Consider the following 26,580-nt stretch of genomic DNA (forward strand, 5'->3'; position numbering starts at 1 on the left):
GTCCTTGGCCCTGCCCACGGCCATCACATCCTGTCCCCATGCTCTCATATATATATTTCTCATTTTTTCATATAAACCAACCTTTCCCCCAGATCCGAAACATACTGTAAAACTAGCCCTCCCAAAAAGCACATGAATTAACACAAAAACGAGCACTAAACTTCCACTAGATTTCCAAAGGTTGCTTTTGCAGTATGTGAAAGGCCGTGTAAAGCACAAAAATGAATAGGAAATGAAATGTCCGGAAGTGCCCTCTAAATGCAACGAAAGTCAGCATATAAGAACAAACAGATAAAATAACAATAAGGAGTGGGGCAAGGTCGTGGAGAATTTTAAAGATAAGAACAAGAAGCTTGTGCAGGATCTGGTAGTGGATAAGGAGCCGGCGTAGGGGTTTATGAAGTGATATAGTCAGAGTGATGAGAGAAGGGAATTATGTTGGAAGCTCAGTGGTACAGTGTCTGTTTTGCATGCATGCAGAATGTCCCAGATTCAATCCCTGAATCTCTCAATAGGGCCTGGGAAATGCTACTGTTTGAAACCTTAGAGTGTTGCTGCCAGTCAAGGTAGACAATGTGAAACAAATGGACCGATGGCTTTGACTCAGTACAATGAAGCTTCCTATGTTCTGTAGCAGCAGAATGCTGAACAGAGGTAAGAGGATTAAGGTGAGGCAATGGAAGAGCAGGCAGAAAAGTCAGTGCAGCAGGGGGGCCAGCAAGTGGTGAGCAGGGTGTGAAGCAGAGCTTCCGCAGTGGGGACACAGAGGAAGGACCGTATTTTTGCAATGCTGTCAAGTTACAGAAGCTCGCAAAGGAGGAGAGGCTTGCAGCTTTTAGGTAGCGTCACTCCAATTCCGGCTATGTGGGTGTATTCACAAGGGAGAAAGAAATAGGCTGAGAGATTAAGATAATTGCCTGCTTTATAGACATGGATTTCCTTACAGACTTGAGTTGGAAGAGTGCTGCTGGCCATTACTCACACATTCATCGCAAGTAGCTGTTTTGCAAACTGGAGTGCTAGGTTTTTCCGTTAATCACAGTACGTGTCGCAAGGGAAATACAAACAGCCTTCTTCTCGAGAGATGAATCTCTGCCACATATGCTAAAAGAATGAGTTCCGTCAGCCGTCACCTGCATTGCCGCTGCTCAGTACTTGGCTGAGCAAGACGGGGCTTCTGCTTTAACGAGCCTGTTTGGTGTTTTTTCCTTTTTCTTTCTATGCCGGTTTGACACTTGATGCCTCTCTTTAACATTAAGACAGAGCTGTGGAATTTGATGTGCATGTATATTCGTGGCATCTTTCTACATTTCAGGTTCAAAAATGTGCTAGTTTGATCCATCTGCAGAAAGAGACTGAAACCACAGAGAATATAAGGCTCCCAACTGGAAAGGCAAAGTGTTAGGAATCCAATGAAATAATGAGAATCTAAAGTAGAACTGTGTCTGCAAGGGCTGGGTTGACAACAGCAGATGGACAATGTCAATTGACAACAGTAAGGTCTCACTTCCAGCATAATAAAGACCATATCAGAGCCCCTTCTCTGGGTGTTCCTGACTTCAGAGGTTAGTTGACCAGCTGGAGGAGAGTCTTTTTTGTGTGTGGCAGTGACAAAATTCTCTCCTTCCCTAAATATGTTGGCCTGGCATTGCCTTTGCTAACTTTGAGGTGCCAAATTCCACCTAGTTCTTTTGTTGCTTTAAGTGATATCCATGACCCAGTTTAACAGCTTTATTTGCTGCTTTTATCTAGTTTTCACTCTCTGGTCCTGTTGTTTTATTGGCCATTCTCATTTTGCTGTTTTGTACAGTTCTTGCAGTTTCGCTGCCTTTTATAGCAGATGCTGCCATAAGGCCTCCTGATGAAACGTTTAGGCTACAAATGCAATAAATAAATGACTAGTGTTGTGGGCAGTGAGAGATGTTCAGCTATGATATTTTGAAATAAAGCCTCTTGGATCATGTCACATGCTTGTTGTTTTGTAGCAATTGTTTGACAGGCATTTAAAAGAGATGGCACAAGGCTGGGTTGATGGAGAAAGCAGCAGAGAGTGGTAGTGGGAGGTGGGGGGGGAGGGGGTGACTTCTAATATCTTCCTATGCATATTTTGCTGCCAGCGATGAGACATGCTGAACAATTTTCATGCTGCCCAGGAGAGGGCACTGTTGTAAAACAAACAAATGAACAAGAAGCCAATACAGTTTGACCAGTTTAGCAGAAAGGAAGTTAGTGTGTCATGTAAACTTTCCTCCTCTTCTACTGCAACAACACACACACACACAGGCTAAGTGTGCGAAACTGAGAGAGTCAGAAACTCAGACAGGAGGATAAAGTCGGTGGCACAGGGGAAAGACATCATTTGACGGAACACGCCCTCAGCCCGGAAGTGACATAGCACAAAGTGTAAAGCGGGGGGGGGGAGTGTCATTCTGAAGAAATACAGCTTTCCATTTCAATGTAACTCCCAACTCTTCATTAATAGCAAACACAGAAACATGGTAGCAGGAGCTTAACAAAACAACTGACTGCAGGGCTGCAGGATAACAACAGAAAAGAGTAGAGTGAGAATACTGTGCTACAAGCCTGCATCCTTATTGCTATGGATGCAAATTTCCCTCACACATCTCCTTTTCCCTCATAAATCCTCTCTCTTTTGGCACTACACAAATCCTCACTGCTCTTCCAGCTGTGATAGACAGGGCTGGCTCAAGACATTTTGCTGCCTGAGGCAAAGGGCAAGCTCTCCCCTGCTCCCACCCCAATTCCATGTACAACTACCAACCAGACTTGCAGTTTAATCTTATTTCAGTACTTGCAGCGTCTTCCATTGCACCGGAGGGCAGTAGGCGAGGCTGGGAAGGGCAGGGCAGACTACATGGCATTCACGACTCTGTCCTCCCAGCACCTTGCTGCCCCATCCCCATCACCTGCCAGCTCACCCTGGCGATAGATCAGTTTAAAATGCTCCATGCAGCAGTCTACATTTCTTGGTAATAAGAGTTGAAAGAAGAATGGTCAATGGCGCATCAAGCAGAGAAGATTGACCCACAAGCCAATGATGAGGCTGACCTCCAAGATTACATTTTTGTTTTAGGAGTCACTGGGGTACAGTAGACACCCAGATTAGCTCTTTACAAACACGCAGGAGGCATGAATTTATAAGCAGCCTTCCTGCCTGCACAGCTAAACAATCATTATTGTCCCTCACCCCTGCCCAAGAATGGAAATATCTTTTCTGCATGGGTTTGTCCTGCAAATTGCTGACCACATTAGCCCACAGTACGCTAAAAGACATGACCCAGTATTATTATTTCCCATTTGCAAGTCTTCCATTTACCAAATAGTTGTTTATGCCGACGCTTTTCACTTAGTTTGACATGGCATGACCTTGAAGCCGAACGTTTAGATTTCAAGCCTCTCCTTCAGATACAGTACCTTGTCACTCCTGATTAGTTCTTAAGCTGACTGACACTGCTTCTGTCTGACTGCAAGAATTAACAGCAGCTAAAGGGAATACCAAAAGAGGCAAGCACTGTGGGATTTGCACTGTAGTAAAATGCAGTTCATCCCGCAAGACTGGGGAAAGTTTCGTTACTTTCATGTCTGTGCTCTGGAGCTAGTCAAAGCACATCAAACTTTAAGCTTAGTTTTAGGATACATCATCTCAGCCAGGAGCACGGTCGGAAGATTCTTCCTATGCAAATAGCTAGAAGTGTGTTCCCATGTTACATTCAAAGAGTGTACAATCTGTGTTCCCATGTACACAAGTCATTAAGCTGTATGTCTGTACGGTTATTCACATGCAACATGCAACGAGTGTACAACCCCTAATTTACACAGGTTTGCTGCCAGCAGAAGGAAATGGCTTCAATGTAATTGTCACTGAGCGTCACTGAAGCAATTCCCTTTTATTGGGAACAAAGCAAGGCATGCTAAGTCTGCTGTGGTTCCTGACACGGTTCCCTACCAAGGTTTACATTCAGTAGAAAGAACTGAGGCAGATAATGGATGATAGTGTTGTTGCTGTCATTTTTCCTGCACAGGGCCTCACTTTTTTTAAAACCAAAACACCAGCTTGAATCATAACTATTGAAAGTTCTTCAAATGTTGCTCTTGTTGCTGGCAGTGAGATTACTAAGCTTATGTTAGCAATGGGGGAACCAAGACAGGAAAAGAAGTAAAATCCCACTCACTGAGCTGTATCAACTTGAGATTTCAGCCTGTCTGGGATTTGCTTTCCCATATAAAACTGAGCGTTTTATAGCATACACATTTCTCATCATGCTCCGGTCTTGCCCTATTAACAGTCTTGCCCTCTGTGCTTCATCCTGTCTGCCACCTACTACTCAAGGAGATACTCCTCACTTCTGCCCAAATGTGTTCAGCTACTGAAGGGGCTGCCAATAACTGTTAAAGCAGTGCTTTAACGTAGAGAAATGGGACTCAGCTTAGACTCTTCTAGCTTTCCCAGAAAGTGGTGAACTATGATCTGATTCAGGAAACGCTCTTAGTGGATTGGGAAGGGTGGTGGATGGTAACATCGCCCTTCCTCACAACACACACACACACACACACACACACGGCTGTCAGCTGGTGACAGGGCTGCCTGTTACTGGTTGGCACCCATCTGCTGCTTCCACCAGCCAATCTGCTCCCCCTGCCCTGCCGTCAGCGGCCTGTCCTGTCCTCAGCAGAGACAGCTGGGGTAGGATATGCCTGCTGGCCATGGAGCAGTCTGTTGCTGACTAGAATGGTTGCTGCCAACTGTTTAAAAGTTTCCCAAGTCATTTTTTAAACTTTAAACAGCATAAGCCACCACAGTGAAGTGCTGATGACAAATGACTCTCTGAGAAAATGAGCTAGGGTCCTTCTTCAGAGTGAGACACTGTGACGTGAGATCGTCCTGGGGAGCCTTTAGGAGCTCTTGCGCCATGGCCACTTTGCTGCATTGGCATAAACTCACATGAAACCCTCCAATGCATTTCAAAGGAGGAATGGGGAACAAATTGGAAAAGGGGTGGCGGTGGAATACTGCAAGTGTGTTTTTCTCTCTAGCCCTGCTTTGGAAAAATATTAACGAGGCAGTTCTGGTGAACCTGCAGACATGAGTAAGAACTCTGTATCGCCTGTCAGATAACAGGCAAAGACTCACAAACACAGAGCACTCTCTTTATGAATGTGGTTGATGAATAATGTGCTAAATGCGTTTTCCATTCGGAAAAGGACTGCAAAAATGCTTTCTTGAAGCAGACAGTGCCTGAAGTTCATGGCCAGTATCTGAAAACAAGCAGCAGCACATCATGCTCGCAAGCCAGAAGAAACCCACTAGAATTAAATTGCCCCAGCTAGTTCTGGTGAAAAGAGAATTCTATGAAGCCCAAGAAAGACGGTGCAAATGAAACTGCCATCTTTTGGGGAGGAAACATTAGGTTGCTCCTTGGGATGGCTGCCTCCTCATGAGCTAATACAGAAAATCACCACACAAAATGATCCCCTCACAAAATGGCCGCTCAAAAAGATGGCTCGATCTAAATGGTGCACTCCTTTAAGAAGATAAAAAGAGCTTGCAGGGTCAGGACAATGGCCCAACTAGATGAGCATCCTGTTCTCGCAGTGGCCGACTAGATGCCTGTAGGAAACCTGCAAGCAGGACCCATGCACAAGAGCCCTCTCCCTTACTGATGTTTCCAGCAACTGGTATTCAGAAACATTAGTGGGTCTGACCGTGGAGGCAGAGCATGGCCATCATGGCTGGTCCATGGATAGCCTTCTCCATGAATTTGTCTAAACCTATTTTAAAGCCATCCAAGCTGGTGGCCATTGTACCACATGCACACCGAGTTTCCATACCATTCTCTGAGATCCCTGCACCTCCAGTGGGTGAACTTCTATCTCGCTGCGCAACCGATGAGGCATATTGGCCACCAGCCACTGCTGTCTTCTGGTCCGAGCTGCCTTGCGAAGGAAGCTGGTGCTTCAGGACTTCCAACCTGAAAAAACCCACAAAGGTAAACAGACAAAATAAGCCAAACGGAGAGAAAGCCAAATAAACACTTTGTATGGCAGGATGCTCCATAACACCCAAGCAGCTTCACTAAGGATATGCTTGCACTGGCAGATGTTGGAACAGTTTGCTCTGTATTTGCTGACAGCAGCTTGTGCAGTTCATGTTAGTAGTGGCCCAGTTCGGACATTATGGGAAAGTCACAATTTGCTAGTCAGGGCCGTGTCACAGACTCTTGGACCCGGAGGGGCCAGCCTACGAAGGCAATTGGGGTGGGTGTGTAAATGTCACATGTGTGATGTTCTTCAGCAATTGTACGGTCCAGCAGAATTAGAAGTGCATCAAAAAGAGTCCCCTGCCGAAAACACTAACAACAACTAATTCTGCCCCACAATGCAAATAAACAAAATAGTACGGTTATTATGGAGTGAAGGTAGTACATTTGTATTTCATCTGGAATTTTCAGAGCTGGAACAAAAATGAGGCATTTGTAGCAGTTTATAAACACTGTTTGGGCATGCAAAGAAAACCCCACAAATTAAAGTTTAACACTGAGCATCACATGCCAGAGTGAAAATCTTTTTTAACAGATGTATTTGAACATTTCACAGTTTAATGGTTCCTGCTGCTCATTCTGGTTTCTCACACTGGGGATTCTGGCTATAATTGAGTTGAACGCTATCCATGCATTCAATGTCGTAATGAAAAATAACCCTTCTCACCATATGTAGTTAACCTTTTTAGGATTTGACCGTACTGACTGCCATTGGGTGGTGGAGTCCCAGATTGATTGATTGACTGATAATAAATAAATAAATAAATAAATAAATAAATAAATGCTGAATATTATCCTAAAGATTTATTCCATGTTATTTTGAAAAATCAATGAAATATATTTTTTGGAAATAATAAAAATAAAAAAAGTATCAGACAGTATGAAGTGATTCAGTGTGAACAATTATCGCCTTGTTCAGAAGACCTTAGGATGGAGAAGGTACCTTCTTCTGACATCATCTAAGTCTGGAGATAGTACTGCATCCTTCCAGGTGCTTGGCAACTCACTTGTTTTTGCAGTCACAGGCAGACAGCAAAAACAGGACTTTCCAAGCTCCTAAAGTCTAGCTGCCATACATGGCTGTTGAGTTATGTTCACCTTGAAGAGTTAAATGATGTCCAGGCCAGCTACAAAGAGAAGGTCCAAATGTCAGTATTCATGAGGGCAACGGAGGTTGGTTCATTGGGGCAAGTGGGGCATCGTCCCACAAATCTCACTTGGCCATCAGCCAGCCTTCCACCTTGACTGCCTTATTACTTAGTTGTAAGTCCAGGCCGTGGCTCTGGCTGTCAGCTTCCTCCTAGCACCTCAGTCTCAGTTTTGCCCTTGTGGAACTCAGCTGGGAGGATGGGGACAAAACTAGAATTCACTGGCTCCGTCTGTCATGACTCCAATTATTGTTGTCCTTCCTTATTTCTGCCCTGCCATTCCCAATCGGCACCCAACCAGATATGGGTGGATACTGCCTACATGCTTTTTTCTGATGCCACAATAAATGAAAAGGCTAGAACCACTCTCCGCCACCCTTATAGAAAGCTGAAAATTCTAGACAAGGCCCTGGAATACCCCTAAGAGACCTAGACCTCTAAGCCCCCTCTCCCAGTTACAACCCTGCTCTAGGGAAAACCGAGGTTTTGGATGCATTTACTTAGATATTTACCTTTTTTTCACTTACCCACAGTGCCTTATTTGCTTTAGCTACCTAACTCTCATTCTTTCCCTCTCTCTATTAGAGCACATGCACCAAGGAGCCCTTGTTTTACTGGTTTTGTTGTTTTTGCCTAATATATTCTACAGCATTAAATTCAGTATCTTGCATACCCCACCCATCTGGCTGGGCTGCCAAATACGTGATCTTTCCCCTTCCCAAAAGAGAAACTTTCAGATGTGTCATATGCTAGGTCAAGCATAGGCCTGAATGTCTGTACCAGTCCATTGCAAATTTCCAAGACCTGCTTCACCACAAAGTGAGGGGAAGCCACAATCTAGGTGGTAAATTTCAAAAAGGGCTGTCTGTTTTTTGCATACAAATTCTCATTCCACAAGTGTGTGTGTGTGTGTGTGTGTGTGTGTGTGTGTGTGTGTTCTTAATGAACAGCTTTAGCTTTTTTTGCTTTAGATGTAAAAATGTCTAGGGCAAGCACTATAAATCTCATCGAACCTCTGTCATTCCCCCCCCCCCCAAAAAAATCTGGGCTTGGCTCTTTTTCATTAGCATTCATAAAACATCTCATAAACGTCGAAGAAGAGTGAATAAGCAGCACGTCTGTGCGGAGCAAAGATCATAGGAGAGGTTGGCTCTGGGAAGTGCGTGTGTACCATGCAGTATAGCAAGGTTTCCATAGAGACAGCCAAATAGACCACATTCATTTTAAGGCTTTTGTGTTGAAGATAATGAGAAGCATGAAAGAGGGAATATCTAGAAGCAAGGAAGACTGCATATTGTTGGACCTCAAAGTAATGTCCATGACTAATTGGCTTTTAATTAAGGCTATTCCACTATCAGTGAAACGTTTAGCTGCAACTCGAGGCAGCTGCTACTAGCGTAAAAACTGAGATTAGTTTGGCTTGTTAGCCCAACTGGATAAAAAGTACATTTCTATATATGCTTTCTATATATGAAATCAGCCCTGAGTGCTCACTGGAAGGACAGATCGTGAAGCTGAGGCTCCAGTACTTTGGCCACCTCATGAGAAGAGAAGACTCCCTGGAGAAGACACTGATGCTGGGAAAGATGGAGGGCACAAGGAGAAGGGGGCGACAGAGGATGAGATGGTTGGATAGTGTTCTCGAAGCCACAAACATGAGTCTGACCAAACTGCGGGAGGTAGTGGAGGACAGAGGTGCCTGGCGTGCTCTGGTCCATGGGGTCACGAAGAGTCGGACACGACTAAACGACTAAACAACAACAAAATATATGCTTATGTGTTTAAAGAGGACAGGACTATCAGTGGCTGGGCAGTGGTGTTGTGGGAAATGTTGCAATGCAGAAGCTGATATCATGGGGGTCCTCATAGCCCAAGAATTCCATAACAATGTCCCAAAGGGTTGCAGGCAGCTCTGTCTATCTATCTATCTATCTATCTATCTATCTATCATCTATCTATCCATCTATCCCATAGAGTGAACTGGCAAAGGGTGGTGTAATGGTTAGCCTGCTGGACTTTGTTTATGAAGACAAGACTTCAGATCCCTGGTCAGCTATGATCAGATCCCTGAACAGCCTTTGGGTCAATCATTAACTGAGCCTAGGCAACCTAAAAAGGGACTGTGTGCCAAGTCAGGCCTGTCCTCTAATTGCTCAAGTTTCCTACACCAAGAATGGTCACATCCATACAATACATTAAAAGCATGTGGCTTCCCCAAAGATTCCTGGGAACTATAATTTGCCCTCACAGGGCTACAATTCCCAGCACGCTTAACAGACTGAGGTTCCCAATACTTAAATTTAAATGTGCATTAAATTTATGGTGTGGGTGTGGCCAAACACCACTTCAGCAGATGACATCATTGTTCTTGTTGTGAAAGAAGTACCAGAGTTGCGTTCCCTGTATTCCCTGTCCACTATACTACTGCCCTGGGTTGTTTGCCTCCAGCATCTTGTAATCTGAGTAGCAACCTCTGAATAAAGAGGCTCAGTTTTTCCAACATGCTCTGCTTGTGGCATCTTAAAGCATCTGGCTGTTGGAAACAGAAAGCTGAACTAACTGGACCTTTGGTCTGATCCAGCCAAAGCCAGTAGGTGATGCGAATTAAATTTAAATAATGTCACAATCCAATGATAGTTTTCCTCCAGTCATTAAATCTGAGGATATTGGTTTAGCAGTTCTTCTCTAATGGAAAACTGCTCAACTAAACAATTACTTGCTTAATACTATCACTTCAAAATAGTTGGTAAATTGGTTTCATAATGAAGCTTGAGGGGTGCTTGTGTCTACCAGGATCTCCCGTCTCTAAGACCATCTCTAAGGTGAAATAATTTATCTTCTGCAAACCAACCACAACTGGTGTAAATATTATTCAAGGCTTCATCCCCTCAACATCACAATGTTCTTGCGTTGCTGTGATTTCCATAGGTCAGCCTTCCCCAACTTGGTTTCCTCCAGGTGCATCAAACTTAATTCCCATCAGCTCTGGCCAGCATTGGCCACATTGACTCGGTTGATGGGATGTGTAGTCCAAAAAATCAGGAGGGCATCAGGTTGCGGAAGTCTGCCCTTAGGTCCTTTTTGTGAGTGAGTGGCAGACAAGCAGACAGATGGTGGACTGAATAGCATTTCCTCTAGAAATAAAAACATTTTAAATTTTCAGCCTTTCTATACAGCATCTTAAAATAGAGTTAAATAGTGCTTTTTCGCAGCAAATTAAATGCAGAGCACTTGAGCCTAATGGATTTATTTAAACTGACTAGACCTGCTGGAATTATATTGCCTTCTATAGTAATAATACTCTGAGGCATACTTCCTGCTCTTTGAAAGCATTATTCTCTGACAAAAATGACCGTATTGACTTCAGCTTTCTTCCACAACAGAATCATTTGTTATATAACCTGCACAGATCTCTAGAGCACTATATGATTCTCACGCATACATTATAATGCCTTGCAAGGCTAACATCCTATGCTCATTTACTCAGAAGTAAGTCCCACTGTGTTGAGTGGGGCTTGTTGGCACGTAAATTGCATAGAATATTCCATTATTAAATTCTACTGTGTGTGGTGTAGTGGGTAGAGTGTCAGACAAGAACCTGGGAGATCAGGGTTCAAATCCCTACTGGACCATGAAGCTCCCTGGGTGACCTTGGGCCAGTCATTGCCTCCCAGCCTAACCTACCACACTGGGTTGTTGTGGGGATTGAACGAGGAGGGGAAGAACCACATATGGCACCTTAGGCTCCTTGGAGAAAAGTGTGGGATACAAAGGAAATAAATACAATAAAATAAAGCAACTCTTACATAGATGAAGCAACAAGAGCCCCCTTCAGATGCTGCTAACTCCCATGTTGTTGTGTTGTTGTTGCTGCTGCTGCTGCCTGTACCAAGCGCTATGCTGATGTTCTGCTTGTCCCCTGACATACACTGAACAACGGGATGTGCCAGATTCTGTGGAAACATTTGGGCGTACAGCTATACGGGCAAAGACCTCCTCCTTACAGACATCTGTTCTACAATGAAACACAGGTGCTAATACTGAAAGGGGCTCTTGTCTATTTCATGGTAACTCCTGCTTTTAGAACCCCACAGGGTTTTCATAAATTTAGGAGGCTCCATTCCTCTCCCCACCCATTGCTTCTGTAACACCACCCATGCTTGACTGGATCCAGGGTTGATTGAAACCGATTTTCTGGTTAATCCCTTCCTCCTCCCTGACACCTGGCTATTTGGCACTTCTCTTCTTAAGCCAATTCATTTTCCCCCCTGCTTGAAAAGCTGTTTAGACCCAGGGAAAGAGAAGCAGCTTTCTGACTGTCTCAAGGGCCAGTTTCCAAAACTGCCTGGGGAGAGGGAACCTAACAAATTAGCAGCTAGCAAAATTTAAAGCTATTTGGCTGGATCCTATCCTTATTTCCGTAGAAGTCTGAGAAGTCCACCATTTTTTTGTGTTATGTAGCATTTTACAGAAGAGCATGGTGTTATTTCATTCTCCTCTAGGAGTCACTCTGATATTACTTTGATTACATTGTGATAAATTGCTTCAGAGGTTTTTAAATATCCTGATAAATGGGTCTAAAGAAAATAAAATTTAGGAACAGGAGAAACATCTCATCATTGCGAGGGGCATGAGAAATTTGTCACCATATAGTGCAGCCGTATACAAATTAGCTCTCTCTAATCTCAACACAACTATTCATGAGCACATTCTTCTTAGAAACCACAATCTAAAGCTAATATTTAAAATCAAGCATCCTCTCTCCAAACAGCACTTGCCTGGCTCAGCCAATGTGTCTGCTGCTAAGCATATCATTCAGACAACAATTAATAATAACAGGGAAGCCAGGATTTTTGTTCCAATGCCTTCAAAATAATTCCATTCCATTTTGCTAATTAATGCATTGCGTACAATTTATTGTCGAAGCCTTTACTTCGATTAAGGTACGTGTTACAGTTCAGCGAGTTCTCCTATTACACCTAATGCACTACCACACAAACTTGTGAGTAAGAAAAATCTGGGGAAGTGTTTCAGTGCCTAATAGATACACATATACTTCTGTCTAAACCCAGGGTTCAATCTATATTCCTCCAGAGGACTACTCTTGGAGACTGGCATACTTAAGTACTGCTTATAAATCTTTAAGTGATTATGCCTTAGCTATGCCACAAAATGGCTGCTGCGGTCTTGCATGAGGAAGTAACAAACCACTGACATTCTCTCCCTTGCTTCTTCTAATAGAATACCCATAAGAATGGGGTTTGGGTCTGAAATTCTACTTAGACAAGAGAGACAACTGCTCTAAGCAATTAATGAACGGGTTTGTAAATAAAGCTTTCTAATGCTTTCGCGTTCATTCCCCCCCCCCCCACCCATCTGGCTTTGCTTCATTAGTAAATGGAGTCTTCTTATATTTCATCATCTGTCAAGGATGGAACCAAATTAGAAACATGTACCTTACAGACCATGTAGTGGTGATGAAACCTACCAGGAGCCATTTGTTATTTTTCAAGGCAAGTCTTGGCCAATTTTTGGCCAAAGCAATGTAGAAATTCCTTAATAAATAAATAATTAAATTAATGGTCTCTACATCATTGGTCTAATGTATTTTGGTATGCTCTAACTGGGGATAGGTGAGTTAGTGCTCAAAAAAAGATGGAAGAGAATTTGACTTGGAAATGATGTGTTGGAAGGGTGCTTATGCTGACTGCTTTCAACTTGGTTTTGAAAAATCCTCATCTCCAGCTAAAATACAAATCCTTTCAGGAGTACATTTCATCCAGATTCTGTGGAGCCTAGCAGACTGTCAGAAACCAGAAACAGATGGTAAATTATGTAGCAATATCTTGTCCCAGGATTTTGTTTGTTTATTTAGGTTTTTGTTGTTGCTGCTACTCCAGAGTTTGGAAACAGAGAAGTCGGAAGCAGAACTAGAGACTAACCTAAAGGGGGTGGGGGGTGGGAGACAATTCAGTTATAATGGGGAGTGAGTACATCCAAAGTACTTCCAATTTTACTGGCACTTTAAATATATTGGACAGGCAGAATAAATTAAATCTAGTTGAAAAATTTAGATATAGGATTTGTTCAAATTCGTTTAAACTCATTCATTTCAATTCATTCAATTCATTCAGTGCATCATTAGCTACTGTTGAGAAAATTTGCCCCATTATATCAGTTTTGAAAACATGAAAACAGCCTGTTCTGTTCTCTCCAACAACAGTGGCCCTATAATATTATTCATAAGGGTTAGCCACTGTCACACAGTCAAGAGATTTCAGATAAGAACTCATTTCAGGCTAGAGCCATTAAGTAGGCTGTGCTGTACTGAAATCACATGTGATTTTTAAACATTTGTCATGTTCACAAAGGTCAGGAGCTGAGGAGACATGTCTGCCAACCAGCCCACTTGCTCTCAATTCTGCGTCTTTTAACCAAAAAGTAAACATTATCTAATCCAAGGTATATCTTGCTTATCTGTAATTGCTATGTTTGGCCCCTGTAACATAATACAGGCCAGCATAGAAACTGAAATAGGCCAAGGAAGTCAGCTACAGAACTATAGGCAATATCACTAAGGTAGTCATCAGCTTAAACAGATAACAACTTAATTATTTCCTTGTAACATTTATCTTCTGCCTTTCCTCCAGTGAACTTAGGGCAGCACACATGGTTCTTCTCCTTCCACTTTACCATCAGAACAGCCCTGAAGCTTCAGCTGAGAGATGCTCATGACTGAGTGGAGACTCGAACTTGGATCTCCCCAGACCATGTCTAACTCAGCAATGGGGAACCTGTGGCCCTCCATATGTAGTTGGAGTTGAGCTCCCATCAGCCAGCATAGCCAACGGCAAGTGATTATGACCGCTGTACTCTAGCAACACCTGGAGAGCCACAGGTTCCCGGTCCCTGCTCTAACCATTATATCACACTATTATTCTGTCAACTGTTCTAAAGAAAGAAGAATGCATACTTTCTTTTTCATGATGCACACAAGTACAAGAGGCATCATCTGAGAAGAGGAATTCCCCCTTTTCTCACATGTATTGGTACGTACATGTACTTGCATTAAATAGTACTGCTCATTTGATGGCACCTTTTTTAGTTGATCAGGAATATTTAATGCATTACTCTAACAAATCAATCAACTATACATTGCTGCCACATTGACCCACGAGCAACATTTGCAGGGTTAGGGCAACACATGAAAGCAGATGTGGCTGAAGAAGATATGACCAAGTCACAAATGTGGATACAGGCTTTTTCTTTTTTGAATGAAGAGGGCAAAAGATGAGGGGGAGCAAGTTGCAAAAACCTTTTGGAATCACAGTAGATTACACTTGACCAGAGGCATGCCTAGACAAGGAGATGTATTGGTGTCTCCAAAACCAGGAGAGACCATGACCAGAAACTCAGAAAGTTTGCTTTCATCGCCTTTTGCGTTCCACCAGTGATTTCCTCTGCGGCCATTGGGGTTGGGTCTGCCTCCCCTCCTCTGTCATCTACCTGCCTGCCTTTCTGCCTCTATCTACTGCTATCCCTTCTGCTTCCTTTCTCCCTCCCTTCTATTTTCCTCCTCTCTCTCTCTTTCTTCCCTCTAAGCCCCTCCTGATGCTCCACTCACACTTCTAATAGCACCACTGGTCAATTGGGGAGGGGGCCCAGCAGGGCTGCTGCGACGGCCTACAACAGCAACCAGATTCCTTTGTCTAGGCACCCAGAGGAACCATCACACCAGGTGCCCAAAGCAGCCGGGGAGCAGCCCACAGAGCAGGTGGATGGACTCCTAGTCCCTCCAAGCCAGTGCAGAGAGGTGCAGTTTTTGTGCCCCGCCCCCGGACATGGGCCCTTGGCAGGGGCCAACCTGACCATCCTCTAGGTACACCACTGCAAGTGACAGTATATATCTTTCCGCATCTCAGGGTCACAGTAAAGGGAGCAGTCAGTAAAGCAGAGGGTGAGCTAATGCAAAGAGGAATTGAGCAGGAAGTGGAAATGGTCTCTCATGCACTGACAGCATTGAGGAGTCCACTCACACAATCCACTGCTGAAAGTGGGAATGAGAGAAAAGAGGAGGGCCTTCTCCCAGGCTTCAGAATCCCATTAAATTATTCTTCAGGGGCGCCAAGAGCTCTAGCCAATTCTCTGAATTTATACACTGAGCAACTATTACCATAACAATGGAATGGATCCATGTGCCAGGTGCGCATGCCAAATGCACAAATCACGGTGTTGATAACGTTGCTATGTATCAGCCATAAGACATGCTTTTAAAAAACACTACTTTTTGAAGCCTACTGTTCAACGCAACCAAGAGTCAGCCTTTAATCCTTGTTGAGAATATTCCTGTCCCTGGATGTTTTTTGCTCTCCTCACCCCCATCGATAAAATCTGACATGGTGCCTGTCCTGCAGAGTTCTAATCCATCGTTTGCAAATATGTGGAAATCACAACTTCCCCTGATTTGAGTTTGAGCTCAAAACGGTAGAATCACCATGAATTTAGAAACTTATTTTTAAAAATACGTTTTGACAACCCTGCAAGTTCCCAGACACAGCTTTTTCCTGTTTTTCGGTAATTTCCTCAATGGATATCCACAGGAAAAGAAGGAAACATGGATGAAAACAGAAAACAACACTCGGAAAAGGGAAGCCACAGTGATGGGAGGAAAACCTGAAATAAATGTAATTCAAGCTACAAATCACAGGTAACATTTGATGCAAAAGCAACCGATAAAGCTACATCACAATACAGAAAGGAGAGAACTACTTTTTCTCCCAACATGATATATCTTATCTTTTCTGAATACTGCATTTCCTTTCATTTTTAACTATGGAAAAATGAATGTGAGCATTCTCAAAAAAATGTGTTGTCGCATGCAACAAAGTCATTGCTTGAGTGGAACAACTTCTGCTTCCGCAATGGAACACCCTCCTTTCTCTGCTCCCTTTCTCTCTCCCCTTTGTGCCCTCCCAATCATCCCTGGGGTTTTCCCTAACCCCACAAAGCAGATTTTAGAATTCATGAGTTACATGGAGGGGGGGGGGAGAGGAAGGGGATGTTCCACTGTAATGGCTTTATTGGGTACAACCCTGTATGTTGACATTTTGAGTCTATGCTTTCTGGTTAAGGTAGTCACTCACTCACATACTCTCAACAAATACAAATCCCAATAATCTCCTGGGTCCACATACAGAAGACCGGGGCCACTAGAGAGGGGCAGGGGTACACGGAGGAGATCACATAATTTAATGTACGGTATGTAGATGGGATGGATCTTATGCATGCCTGCTCAGTAGTAAGTCCCATCAAGTTCAGGGGGCTTTCTTCCAAGTAAATGTGGACAGGACTGCAACCTAAATAAGCTGTAAAATAAAAAGTTTTATTTTATTGGACTTCCTCCTTTAGGAACTATGGGCTAATAGTTATAACTGCCCATATAACAACATGATTTACAAGTAAGCAAGTTGAACAGGATATTATGTAAATACAAATATTTCACAAGAAATTATGCTTCTGAGGAGGGAAACTGCTGTCTGTAACTAAAGCCAGCTGTAAATTCATTTCCTTAAGGGATTAATGATGCCATCCCATAAGCATTCAGAAATCTGGATTCCATCAGGAGGGTCGGAGGGAGAGCGTTTAATGTTTGTCCTGTCCAAAATTAGGAAACACCAGAATGAACACATCATTCTATAACTGATCCCAGTTCAAATCTAAGAGGGAATAATAATAATAATAATTTATTATTTATACCCCGCCCATCTGGCTGGGCCTCCCCAGCCACTCTGGGCGGCTTCCATAGAAACCAAAAATACACTAAAACATCACACGTTAAAAACTTCCCTGAACAGGGCTGCCTTAAGATGTCTTCTGAATGTCAGGTAGTTGTTTATCGCTTTGACATCTCGTGGGAGGGCGTTCCACAGGGCGGGCGCCACTACCAAGAAGGCCCTCTGCCTGGTTCCCTGTAGCTTTGCTTCTCGCAATGAGGGAACCACCAGAAGGCCCTCGGCGCTGGACCTCAGCGTCCGGGCAGAACGATGGGGGTGGAGATGCTCCTTCAGGTATACTGGACAGAGGCCGTTTAGGGCTTTAAAGGTCAGTACCAACACTTTGAATTGTGCTCGGAAATGTACTGGGAGCCAATGTAGGTCTTTCAAGACCAGTGTTATATGGTCTCGGCGGCCGCCCCCAGTCTCCAGTCTAGCTGCCGCATTCTGGATTAGTTGTAGTTTCCGAGTCACCTTCGAAGGTAGCCCCACATAGAGCGCATTGCAGTAGTCCAAGCGGGAGATAACCAGAGCATGCACCACTCTGGCGAGACAGTCCGCAGGCAGATAGGGTCTCAGCCTACGTACCAGATGGAGCTGGTAAACAGCTGCCCTGGACACAGATTTGACCTGTGCCTCCATGGACAGCTGTGAGTCCAAAATGACTCCCAGGCTGCGCACCTGGTCCTTCAGGGGCACAGTTACCCCATTCAGGACCAGGGAATCCTCCACACCTGCCCGCCTCCTGTCCCCCAAAAACAGTACTTCTGTCTTGTCAGGATTCAACCTCAATCTGTTAGCCGCCATCCATCCTCCAACCGCCTCCAGACACTCGCACAGGACCTTCACCGCCTTCACTGGTTCTGATTTAAAAGAGAGGTAGAGCTGGGTATCATCTGCATACTGATGAACACCCAGCCCAAACCTCCTGATGATCTCTCCCAGCGGCTGCATGTAAATGTTGAAAAGCATGGGGGAGAGGACAGAACCCTGAGGCACCCCACAAGTGAGAGCCCAGGGGTCTGAACACTCATCCCCCCCCCACTTTCTGAACACGGCCCAGGAGGAAGGAGCAGAACCACTGTATGACAGTGCCCTCAGCTCCCAGCCCCTCAAGACGGTCCAGAAGGATGTTATGGTCGATGGTATCAAACGCTGCTGAGAGATCCAGCAGCTAGGAAACAGCTCTCACCTTTGTCCCTAGCCCGCCGGAGATCATCAACCAGTGCGACCAAGGCAGTTTCAGTCCCATGATGAGGCCTGAATCCCGACTGGAAGGGATCCAAATGGTCCGCTTCTTCCAGGCGTGCCTGGAGTTGTTCAGCAACCACGCGCTCAATCACCTTGCCCAAGAATGGAAGATTTGAGACTGGGCGATAGTTGGCCATCGTGGCCGCATCTAAAGATGGTTTTTTAAGAAGCGATTTAATAACCGCCTCTTTCAGCGGGTCTGGGAAGGCTCCCTCACGGAGGGAAGCATTCACCACCCCACGAAGCCCATCGCCGAGTCCTTCCCGGCTAGCTTTTATAAGCCAGGATGGGCAAGGATCCAGGAGACAGGTGGTTGGCTTCACTCGTCCAAGCAGCCTGTCCACATCCTTGGAGGTAACAGATTGGAATTGATCCCACGCAACTTGACTAGACAGGTCTCTAGCACTCTCCCACCCCGGCCCTGCTCCCACGGTGAAGTCTACTTCTTCCCGAATCTGAGCGATTTTATCTGCAAAAAACTTTGCAAAATCATTGCAGGAGAACATGTGGCCCGTACTGGGCCCCGATGATGCAGGTGGTTCCGCTAAATTGTGAACCACCTGAAAAAGTCTCCTGCTGCTGTTTTCTGCAGATGCAATAGAGGCGGTGAAGAACTTCTTCTTCGCCGTCGCTATCGCCACTTGGTAGGCTCGACGTTGAGCTCTAACCTGTGTCCGGTCAGATTCGGAATGAGTTATCCGCCACCGGCGCTCTAGCCGTATCAACGATTGTTTCATTGCCCTCAGATCCGTGGAAAACCACGGGGCTGTCCAGGCTCCATGCAATCGGAGAGGGCGCTTCGGAGCCAAACAGTCAATAGCCCTGGTTAACTCCACATTCCAGCGGGCCACCAGGGAATCAGCTGAAAGGCCATCAACATGGGATAAAGCATCCCCTACCACTCTCTGGAAACCATTTGGATCCATTAAGTGGCGGGGGCGGACCATCCAAATTGGTCCCACCTCCCTGCAGAGGGGATGGGTCGCAGAGAAGTCCAGTTGCACCAGGAAGTGATCGGACCATGGCACTTCTTTCGTTTCGCTTTTACTTAGTGTCAGATCACCAACATCCATAGAGGTAAACACCAGGTCCAAGGCATGGATTGGGCCAGACTTATTCAGGGACAGCCCCATGGAGGCCATGCCTTCCACGAAGTCCTGAGCGGCCCCTTGTAAGGTCATGTCGGCATGGATGTTAAAATCCCCTAGGACAACCAAACTAGGTGTCTCCAGGAGTACATCCGCCATGACCTGAAGCAGCTCGGGCAGGGAATCCTTGGTGCAGCGGGGAGGTCGGTACACCAAAAGGAATCCTGTACTTCCCCTATTGCCCAACTTCCAGAACATGCACTCGGAAAACGGGGTCTTCCCAATAGGACACCTGGTGCAAACTAATGACTTCCTAAAAATCACTGCAACCCCCCCTCCCTGCCCACATGACCTGGGTTGCTGTGCGTAAGAGAAACCTGGTGGACAAGCAGCGGCAAGGACAGGCCCATCTGCTTCATCCAACCAAGTGTCTGTTACACATGCCAGGTCAAATCCTCCATCCATGATCAGGTCATGGATGGCAGTGGTCTTATGAATCATGAACTACTAGGTGACATTGAATTTTAACTTCCATTAAGAACTGTCTGATGGAAATCATTGTTTATAGATTGGCATGCCTTGTAAATTAATGGAAACTTTCTCTGCAGGTTTTTTTTTGTTTGTTTAGTTGTGAGGTATCCAGGTTTTTGACTGAAAAATTCTAATTAAAGTGTTTAATTATTGGCAGAGTAAGTGAAGGTGCCACCCACATACACGTTTGCCCCAATCTCCTCTGAAGACCCCTTGCATTTGGATTGCAACTGCTTCATTTCAAACAATGTTGGTGACAAGAAAACAGGAGCACAGCACAGACTGCAGTGAGTCACCTGCCGAATCCCGCATTATTTTTCAATGCAAATTTTTTTCGATGAAATAATAATAATAGAAAGGAACATTACCGGAGTGCAAAGCTATAGCTAAAACATCAGTACTCAAAACATCTGCCTGTTTACTCGAGCTCTTTGAAAAGTTAGGCTGGATCAAAGGATAGCTCAAAGGGTATCATTACTGTTAAACACCAACAACAGTTTGGCAATAGGTTTTTCCCCCTCAGACTTAGAGAAAACAAAAACACTAAAAGCTAGGCCATACCCAGTATACCAGGGAGTACCTTAGTACAAAGGCTGCTCTGTCTTTGTGTATCAAACCCACAAATTCTGTGAAAAGGAAGCAATTACATGGCAAGAATAACAAAGATTCTGAACACAAAATTATTTATTTGATGCACTGACAATCCCAAGGGCTCAGAGCAACAGTGACCAGAATCCAAAGAACCAAAGGCAGTCTGGGTAGGTGGGGCCTGCCCAGGGTCACATTCCTCTTCTATACTTCACTGCTCTCCTGCCCAGACCTAAAGGTCAAAGCTCAAGCTAGGGAATCTGTGTTTTCTAGAGAAAGTGGTTTCTTTTCAGGAGACAAAATTATTCTGACTGCTTGGAGCCCCATCTTGTATACTTAAATACAGACCATTAGTGAAAATGACCAAAGTCTGCCATATTTTAGAGAGAGAGAGTTATCTGGATTTATAATTCCATCCACAATATGGTACCCATATATATCCACGTGAGGTGCACCCCTCCAAGTTTACATGTGTTAAATCACCTCAGATAAATTTCTCTAAGCAAAATATAATTGGTAGGCAGTCTGTTTAAGTAAGCTATGGAGCTCAGCAACAACTGCTACAGAAAACAGACAACCATTCTCTTGAAATAAAAAATGAAATAATGAAACAAACAGGGAAGGAAAATCCAGCAAAGGACACTGAATCTGAATGCTAGGGGAAATGTGCCGCTTTACATTCAATATTTGCAACCACACCGCTGAAAAGTGTGATTCATTGCCACTATTCCCTTTTCAAATGGCTTTACCAGATATCATATATCATTCTGAAGTCATTTATCAGCTCCCATTTTCTAAAGGGCATATTATGATCAAAACTACAGCATTCGTCTAAACCGATTCCCTTTACAATTATAAAAAACCTGAACTGCTACATTTAATGGGATGCAAGTATTTATTAAATCTACAGAGGGAGAAAAGGTTATAGTACCGTGTGTGCTACAATTTGGTTACTCTGGCCTTCTCTCCAGTCTATAAACTAATATGTGGTGGCAAATCTGAATACCCTATAACATATATTCACGCTGAATGAATTTGCAAAAAAATCCGACAAATTATGAAAAATAAGTAAGCCACAGATCTCCTAGCTGCTTTTATAGGTACATAGGAGAAAGGAAAACTTCAGCCCTTCCCTCCTCCTCATTTTTCCAATCTAAATCAGCAACAGATATAAGTATCCATATATTTTTCTCTGTTAGCGAATAGCAGTCTGCAGGGGTGGGGTGGGTAGGTTAGAGCAGCTCCCTCCCTCCCTCCCTCACAAACTGCCCTAGGAAGTAGATTAGGGAGACTGGCCCACCCAGTGAGCTTCATGGCTGTCAAGACTGAACCCATAACCATCTTTCAGGTCAGGAGCTGAACCAATGATTCACATTCAAGGAATCCATGGAAACACATCAAAGTCAAGAAGACTTGCCCTGCCACAATTAAAAAAACAACAGAACTTTTATTACCCTCTCCAGGAGGGTCCAGTGCCACCCTGGGTGGGGTGGGGGGCAATGTAGACTATGAGAAATACTTCACTACCAGGAAGATGTTCTCAGTTGAAGTTCTAGCGGTTCACCACATGGGGAAGCCACACACAGAAGCAAACATTGCCTGGTTCTACTCCCAATTGCTGAGGAGGAATATCAACAAGGGTCTGTCACTCTAACCAGTACATCAAATGTGCCCTTCTTTGGGATTTGGCAGATTGAATTTTGTTTGAAAATGAGCTGTCTTTACTTACATAGGGCTCACCCTAGCTTTCCAGGTGGCTTGTACAATTCACAGAGTGATAAAAATAGAAACAACAATCAAGATTTTTAAAAAATATATACACCACACAGCAGGAATGTACAATGAGAAAATCAGCAGGATCATAATATCAAATAAAAAGGCACTTTATTTGGTGCATAACATTGCCTGTTCTACACCTTGCTCAGAGAACTAACACAGCAATGGCTCTCCATACCAAGCAATAATATTCCAGATGGTGAGGGAAGTGTCAGTTCTGCAATTTAGTTTCTTCTAAAGTCAAAGATGTTGTCAGTAGTGGGGGTTGGACAGCACAACAAAAGCTTCACTTTTCCCTCACACTTTACTTTAGAATTTGAATGTTAACGTTAATAGGATTCCAAGACAAAAGTCTCCTTGCATCTGCATCTCCTGCTAATTATTTGAGAGGTTCTTTTGCCCCAAATAAATTCCAACTTTTGGAAAAAAAACCAGCATATTCTTCATCTACAGAACGAGTAAGAAAGGAGGCTACAGAATAAGGAAAACCCACAGTGAGGCAATTATGTTGGAGAAAAGATACAGTAGGGATAATAATAAGAACAACAAATGAAATTACCAAAAGAGCTAAATTAAAGGAAGTCATGTATCAGTCTATGGTGTTGGTGAAGGGCTGCTGATATATTATCAGGTTAATAGCTTGAGCATTGTGATCTGTGTTAAAGGCTGTTCAGTAAGCAATTTTACAAGTTCATGGAATCTTCCCACTATAGCTGTTCTAGCCAGCATGATACAACACTACAAGGACACATAAAGTTTAATGGCGGTGGATGGGAACGTACAAAATGGTGGCCCCATACAGGATGGAAATCGGACATAAGTTATTTATTTTTTGTTTCCAGCTTTACTTGCATCAGGGGACACTAGACAGCCAGCTGTTCGTAGTTATTAGCTGAATAGACCGACCACTTCCTCTGTTTACAGTATCATAATAAACCCAGACTGTGATCTTATACATGGGGCTGGAGGGACCCAAAGGCACTTTTTTAAAAAAAGAAACTATATATTATAGAGCTTCCAGGCTGTTTCTTTCTTTTCATGGTCCCACTGAATAATCAGAGTTATATTTACAGTCAAGATTTGTATTTATTTATTCACAGAGCCTGGACAAACTGACTCACTAGTAGCTCTCATCAGACTTTGGGAGACCATTATACACAATAATGCATGCTAATGTAGTGGTTCATAGATTATATACTGGGAATGTTTAGATAGCTACCCCATAGTATATAACTTTTCCCCAAAACATTATTGCTGACCGTGCCTCTCAATTCATAAAGGACTTACCATATACTACACCTGGCTATAGGTGAAACTGGTTTCTTGCATGTGCTTCCACTGAAATCAATAGACTTCTCCTAAATATAATGTGGGGCATGCATTCATTTGGAATGCTCAACTCACCTGCCATGAAATAATAGATCTTTACTTAACTCCTGTTCTATGTTGCAAGCACAGTCAATGGAGCATCACATAAGCAATACTTCATAAGCAGCTCATCTTGAATGTTCACAATAAGCATTAAATATCCCTGTCCCACAAAATATAACCCCTCTCCATCACCACTCCACCCAGATATTATCTGCAGGGTTCTGCCATCATTGCCAAGAGTTTAACATGGGGGGAAATGACCGTATATAAACTTGTTTCAAGATGTCTAAAGGCAGGCTCTAAGGCCTGGTTTGCATATAATGACCAACATGCATATGGCACTTGAAATCATTTGTGTATAGTGGCTCAACATACAGATTTGGCAATGCTCATACAATCTTCCTTTCTGGATGTTTGAAGGGATGAAGATTGCTTGATCCATGTGGCAAACTGCTGCACATGAACTGGGCACAGTGTGGTAACAGCTGCCAAGGAGAGATTCCTCCATATGGAAGCCACAGTATGCAAGTTCGCATTGTGATTCTGAAGGCATAGGAATTCAGAACTGCTCCAGACTAACAACTCCAGTGAACACAGCAGCAAATGCACACACTCTGCTGAGGTTTGGGCTGCAACCAGTGTGGGGTTGCATTCTCTTGTGGAAATCCAATTTTAAGAGCCACACATCTATCTACTTCCTCAGGGCAGGACTAAATGAACTTTTAATTATATCAACAGCCTTTGTAACCTTTTGTTCTTAAGGCACCACAGGTGACGATCCATCTAACTAGGGCATGGAAGAACTTAACCCTATTCACATAAGAGTGAAACCTTATCCCAAACTTCCAAAGGTTGCAATACTTTTACACAACATTGAATTAGAACATTAAACCTTCCCCATGCATCTCATTCTGTGCAATCAATAGATTGTTGTGGCACACCAAGGGCAATGTGCAGTGCAAGATTGGCCTCAAAATGTTAGATGGTATGAATTTAGCAAATGAGTTTCATATGCATGCAGGCAACTCCAAATTTGTGTGGGGGTTCAAGGCACCACATGCGTTTAAATGAAAACACGTATATTTGAAAAAGTGTGCAAACACTCCGTTCCGCCCACCCCACCCTTTCTGTGATGTTTTTGTGGTATTTTTGAGTCACTTTAGGGCTGGGCACAATGCATGTATGTGCAGTCACACACATATTGAATGCACGTGAATGGGGAGTTGCCTGTATATAACTTTCAGCCTCTGATTGAGGAAGTGAAAGCAGGTGTCAGTTTTAGAAATAATATTTAATTTTACATACCGCTTCGCATTTCAACAGAAATCTCAAAGCAATTTACACTTCCTAACTAAAAGGAAACAACGCAAGAAATGCAATACAAATTCCAAAAACAAAACAAAACAACTTTAAAGACAACTCCAGATTTTAAGTAACATAATTGAAAACAGCAATAAATTAGGATTGCTAGAAGATGGGTAGGAAAGGGTTCGCCCAGAAATAGCAATGGAACATTTATTCACATTTGAGAAGAATGGTGTGCTATACATATCTAAGAAATAGAGAGGCAGCCACCTTCTAAAGATGGGAAACAGGAAGATACCGTGACTGAACGTCGTGACCATAATGTAAGGATGGCCAAAGCAAATCGTTCCGAAGAAATTAAAACATCACCTGCAGGTGATATTCTAGGAAGTTCAGAGCTATCATAGAAGTGTCATTAGGATCACATAATCTAAGCCGAAATATATGGTGGTGGTCTCACAACTCCGGACATATCACAGTTAATGATTATCTAGACCCATTTCCATTGGGCTTTTGCCGGGATATGGGACTAAGACTGACCACTGTGGCTGATTAGCTAAAATCTAACTCCAGTGTTGGAGCTTGTCTGTCTTTGAATACCAGTTGGTGGTAACCATAGAAGTGTTGTTGCCCTCAGTTCCTGCTTTGGGGCTTGCCATAGGCATTTAGTTGGTCACTGTGCGAACAGGATGCTTGACTAGATGACCACTGGCCTGATCCTGTAGGCTCTTCTGATGTTCTTTTGACCTTTAAGGCCTCTCAGCTGCTTTAAATACCATAGATTGTTATATTATTCTGCCTGGTTGGGTGGAGCCTTTCAGGCATTGTGTATTGCAGTGGTTCTGGGCCTGTCAGGTTGCAGGGGGGGGGGTATGGTTTGATGTCATAACCTTTGCACTATGATGTCCCACAGGGTTTACTGTGTTTATTTTTAATATCCACTAAACCTGGTTTGTTATTATGTACAAACCAGGGCTTGTGGTTTAAATCAAACTTGGATTAGTTGAACAAGCCAGCTTCATAAGCCATGGTTTGGAAATAGCTTGGCTGGAAACTTACAAGTTTGTTTTAAATGACAGTTGTTGCTAAGTAATGACAAGCTAGGATTTGTGGAAGCTGAATGTAAACACAGGAAAAGTCCTTCTGCTGGTTGCTCAGTGGAGGCAGGCTGTGAACAATAATGAGGGGAGTTTAGACCGCACACAGTTGAGGAAACTATGAGCCACAGAACTGCCATATTTGCGTAATGACACAGTTCATTGTGGTATCAACAGATGCATTAAAAAGAGGTAAAAAATACACTGTTCAATTTATCACATTTATAGTGTGCCTTTCCACAGAAGCATTCCAAGTAGCTCAGCAACTTAATATTTTTTTAAAAAAACCCTCAAAACGTCAAAAACCCCAAACATCCAGAAAAATATATTAAAAACAGTCAGAAAACAATAAAAATAAACAAATGTAAATTAACAGTCCTGATCTCCAAACAACACACAAGAGATTCTGGCAACTTCACCAACAGGCTTCTAATCTTAGTGTTTCTTACGTCTGGAAGTGACACACTCCTGATGAACTACTTTGCAAACTGAGGGAGGGCTGCTTGTATGAACCTGCTGAGACATTATTTGAGGCCTAGCTTCAGGCACCTTCAAAGGCTAAGTGGGTGGCTACTGGAGATGGGGCCTCTTCT

General features: G+C 43.6%; 1 protein-coding gene and 2 long non-coding RNA genes across 14 annotated transcripts in view; 2 read left to right on the top strand and 1 right to left on the bottom strand.

The window, feature by feature from the left end:
• The window catches only part of LOC128408275 (uncharacterized), a 39,518-nt gene extending 25,382 nt beyond the window's left edge, over positions 1–14,136 (top strand). Inside the window, exon 5 of the long non-coding RNA XR_008329015.1 lies at positions 13,858–14,136. This is a non-coding gene — a long non-coding RNA (uncharacterized LOC128408275). The remainder of the gene's footprint in view (positions 1–13,857) is intronic.
• EFCC1 (EF-hand and coiled-coil domain containing 1) overlaps positions 1–26,580 on the bottom strand; it is a 61,598-nt gene that overhangs the window by 17,225 nt on the left and 17,793 nt on the right. For all 12 annotated transcript variants that reach the window (XM_053377741.1, XM_053377738.1, XM_053377736.1 and 9 more), the window contains exon 3: positions 5,851–5,990. In XM_053377741.1, coding sequence (XP_053233716.1) covers positions 5,851–5,990 — 140 coding nt within the window. The remainder of the gene's footprint in view (positions 1–5,850; positions 5,991–26,580) is intronic.
• On the top strand, positions 15,151–23,311 carry LOC128408280 (uncharacterized). The gene is made up of 2 exons (XR_008329020.1): positions 15,151–15,914; positions 20,008–23,311. It is a non-coding gene; the product is annotated as an uncharacterized LOC128408280 (long non-coding RNA).

This window comes from Podarcis raffonei, chromosome 2 (genome assembly GCF_027172205.1).
Source record: "Podarcis raffonei isolate rPodRaf1 chromosome 2, rPodRaf1.pri, whole genome shotgun sequence".
Taxonomy (NCBI): domain Eukaryota; kingdom Metazoa; phylum Chordata; class Lepidosauria; order Squamata; family Lacertidae; genus Podarcis; species Podarcis raffonei.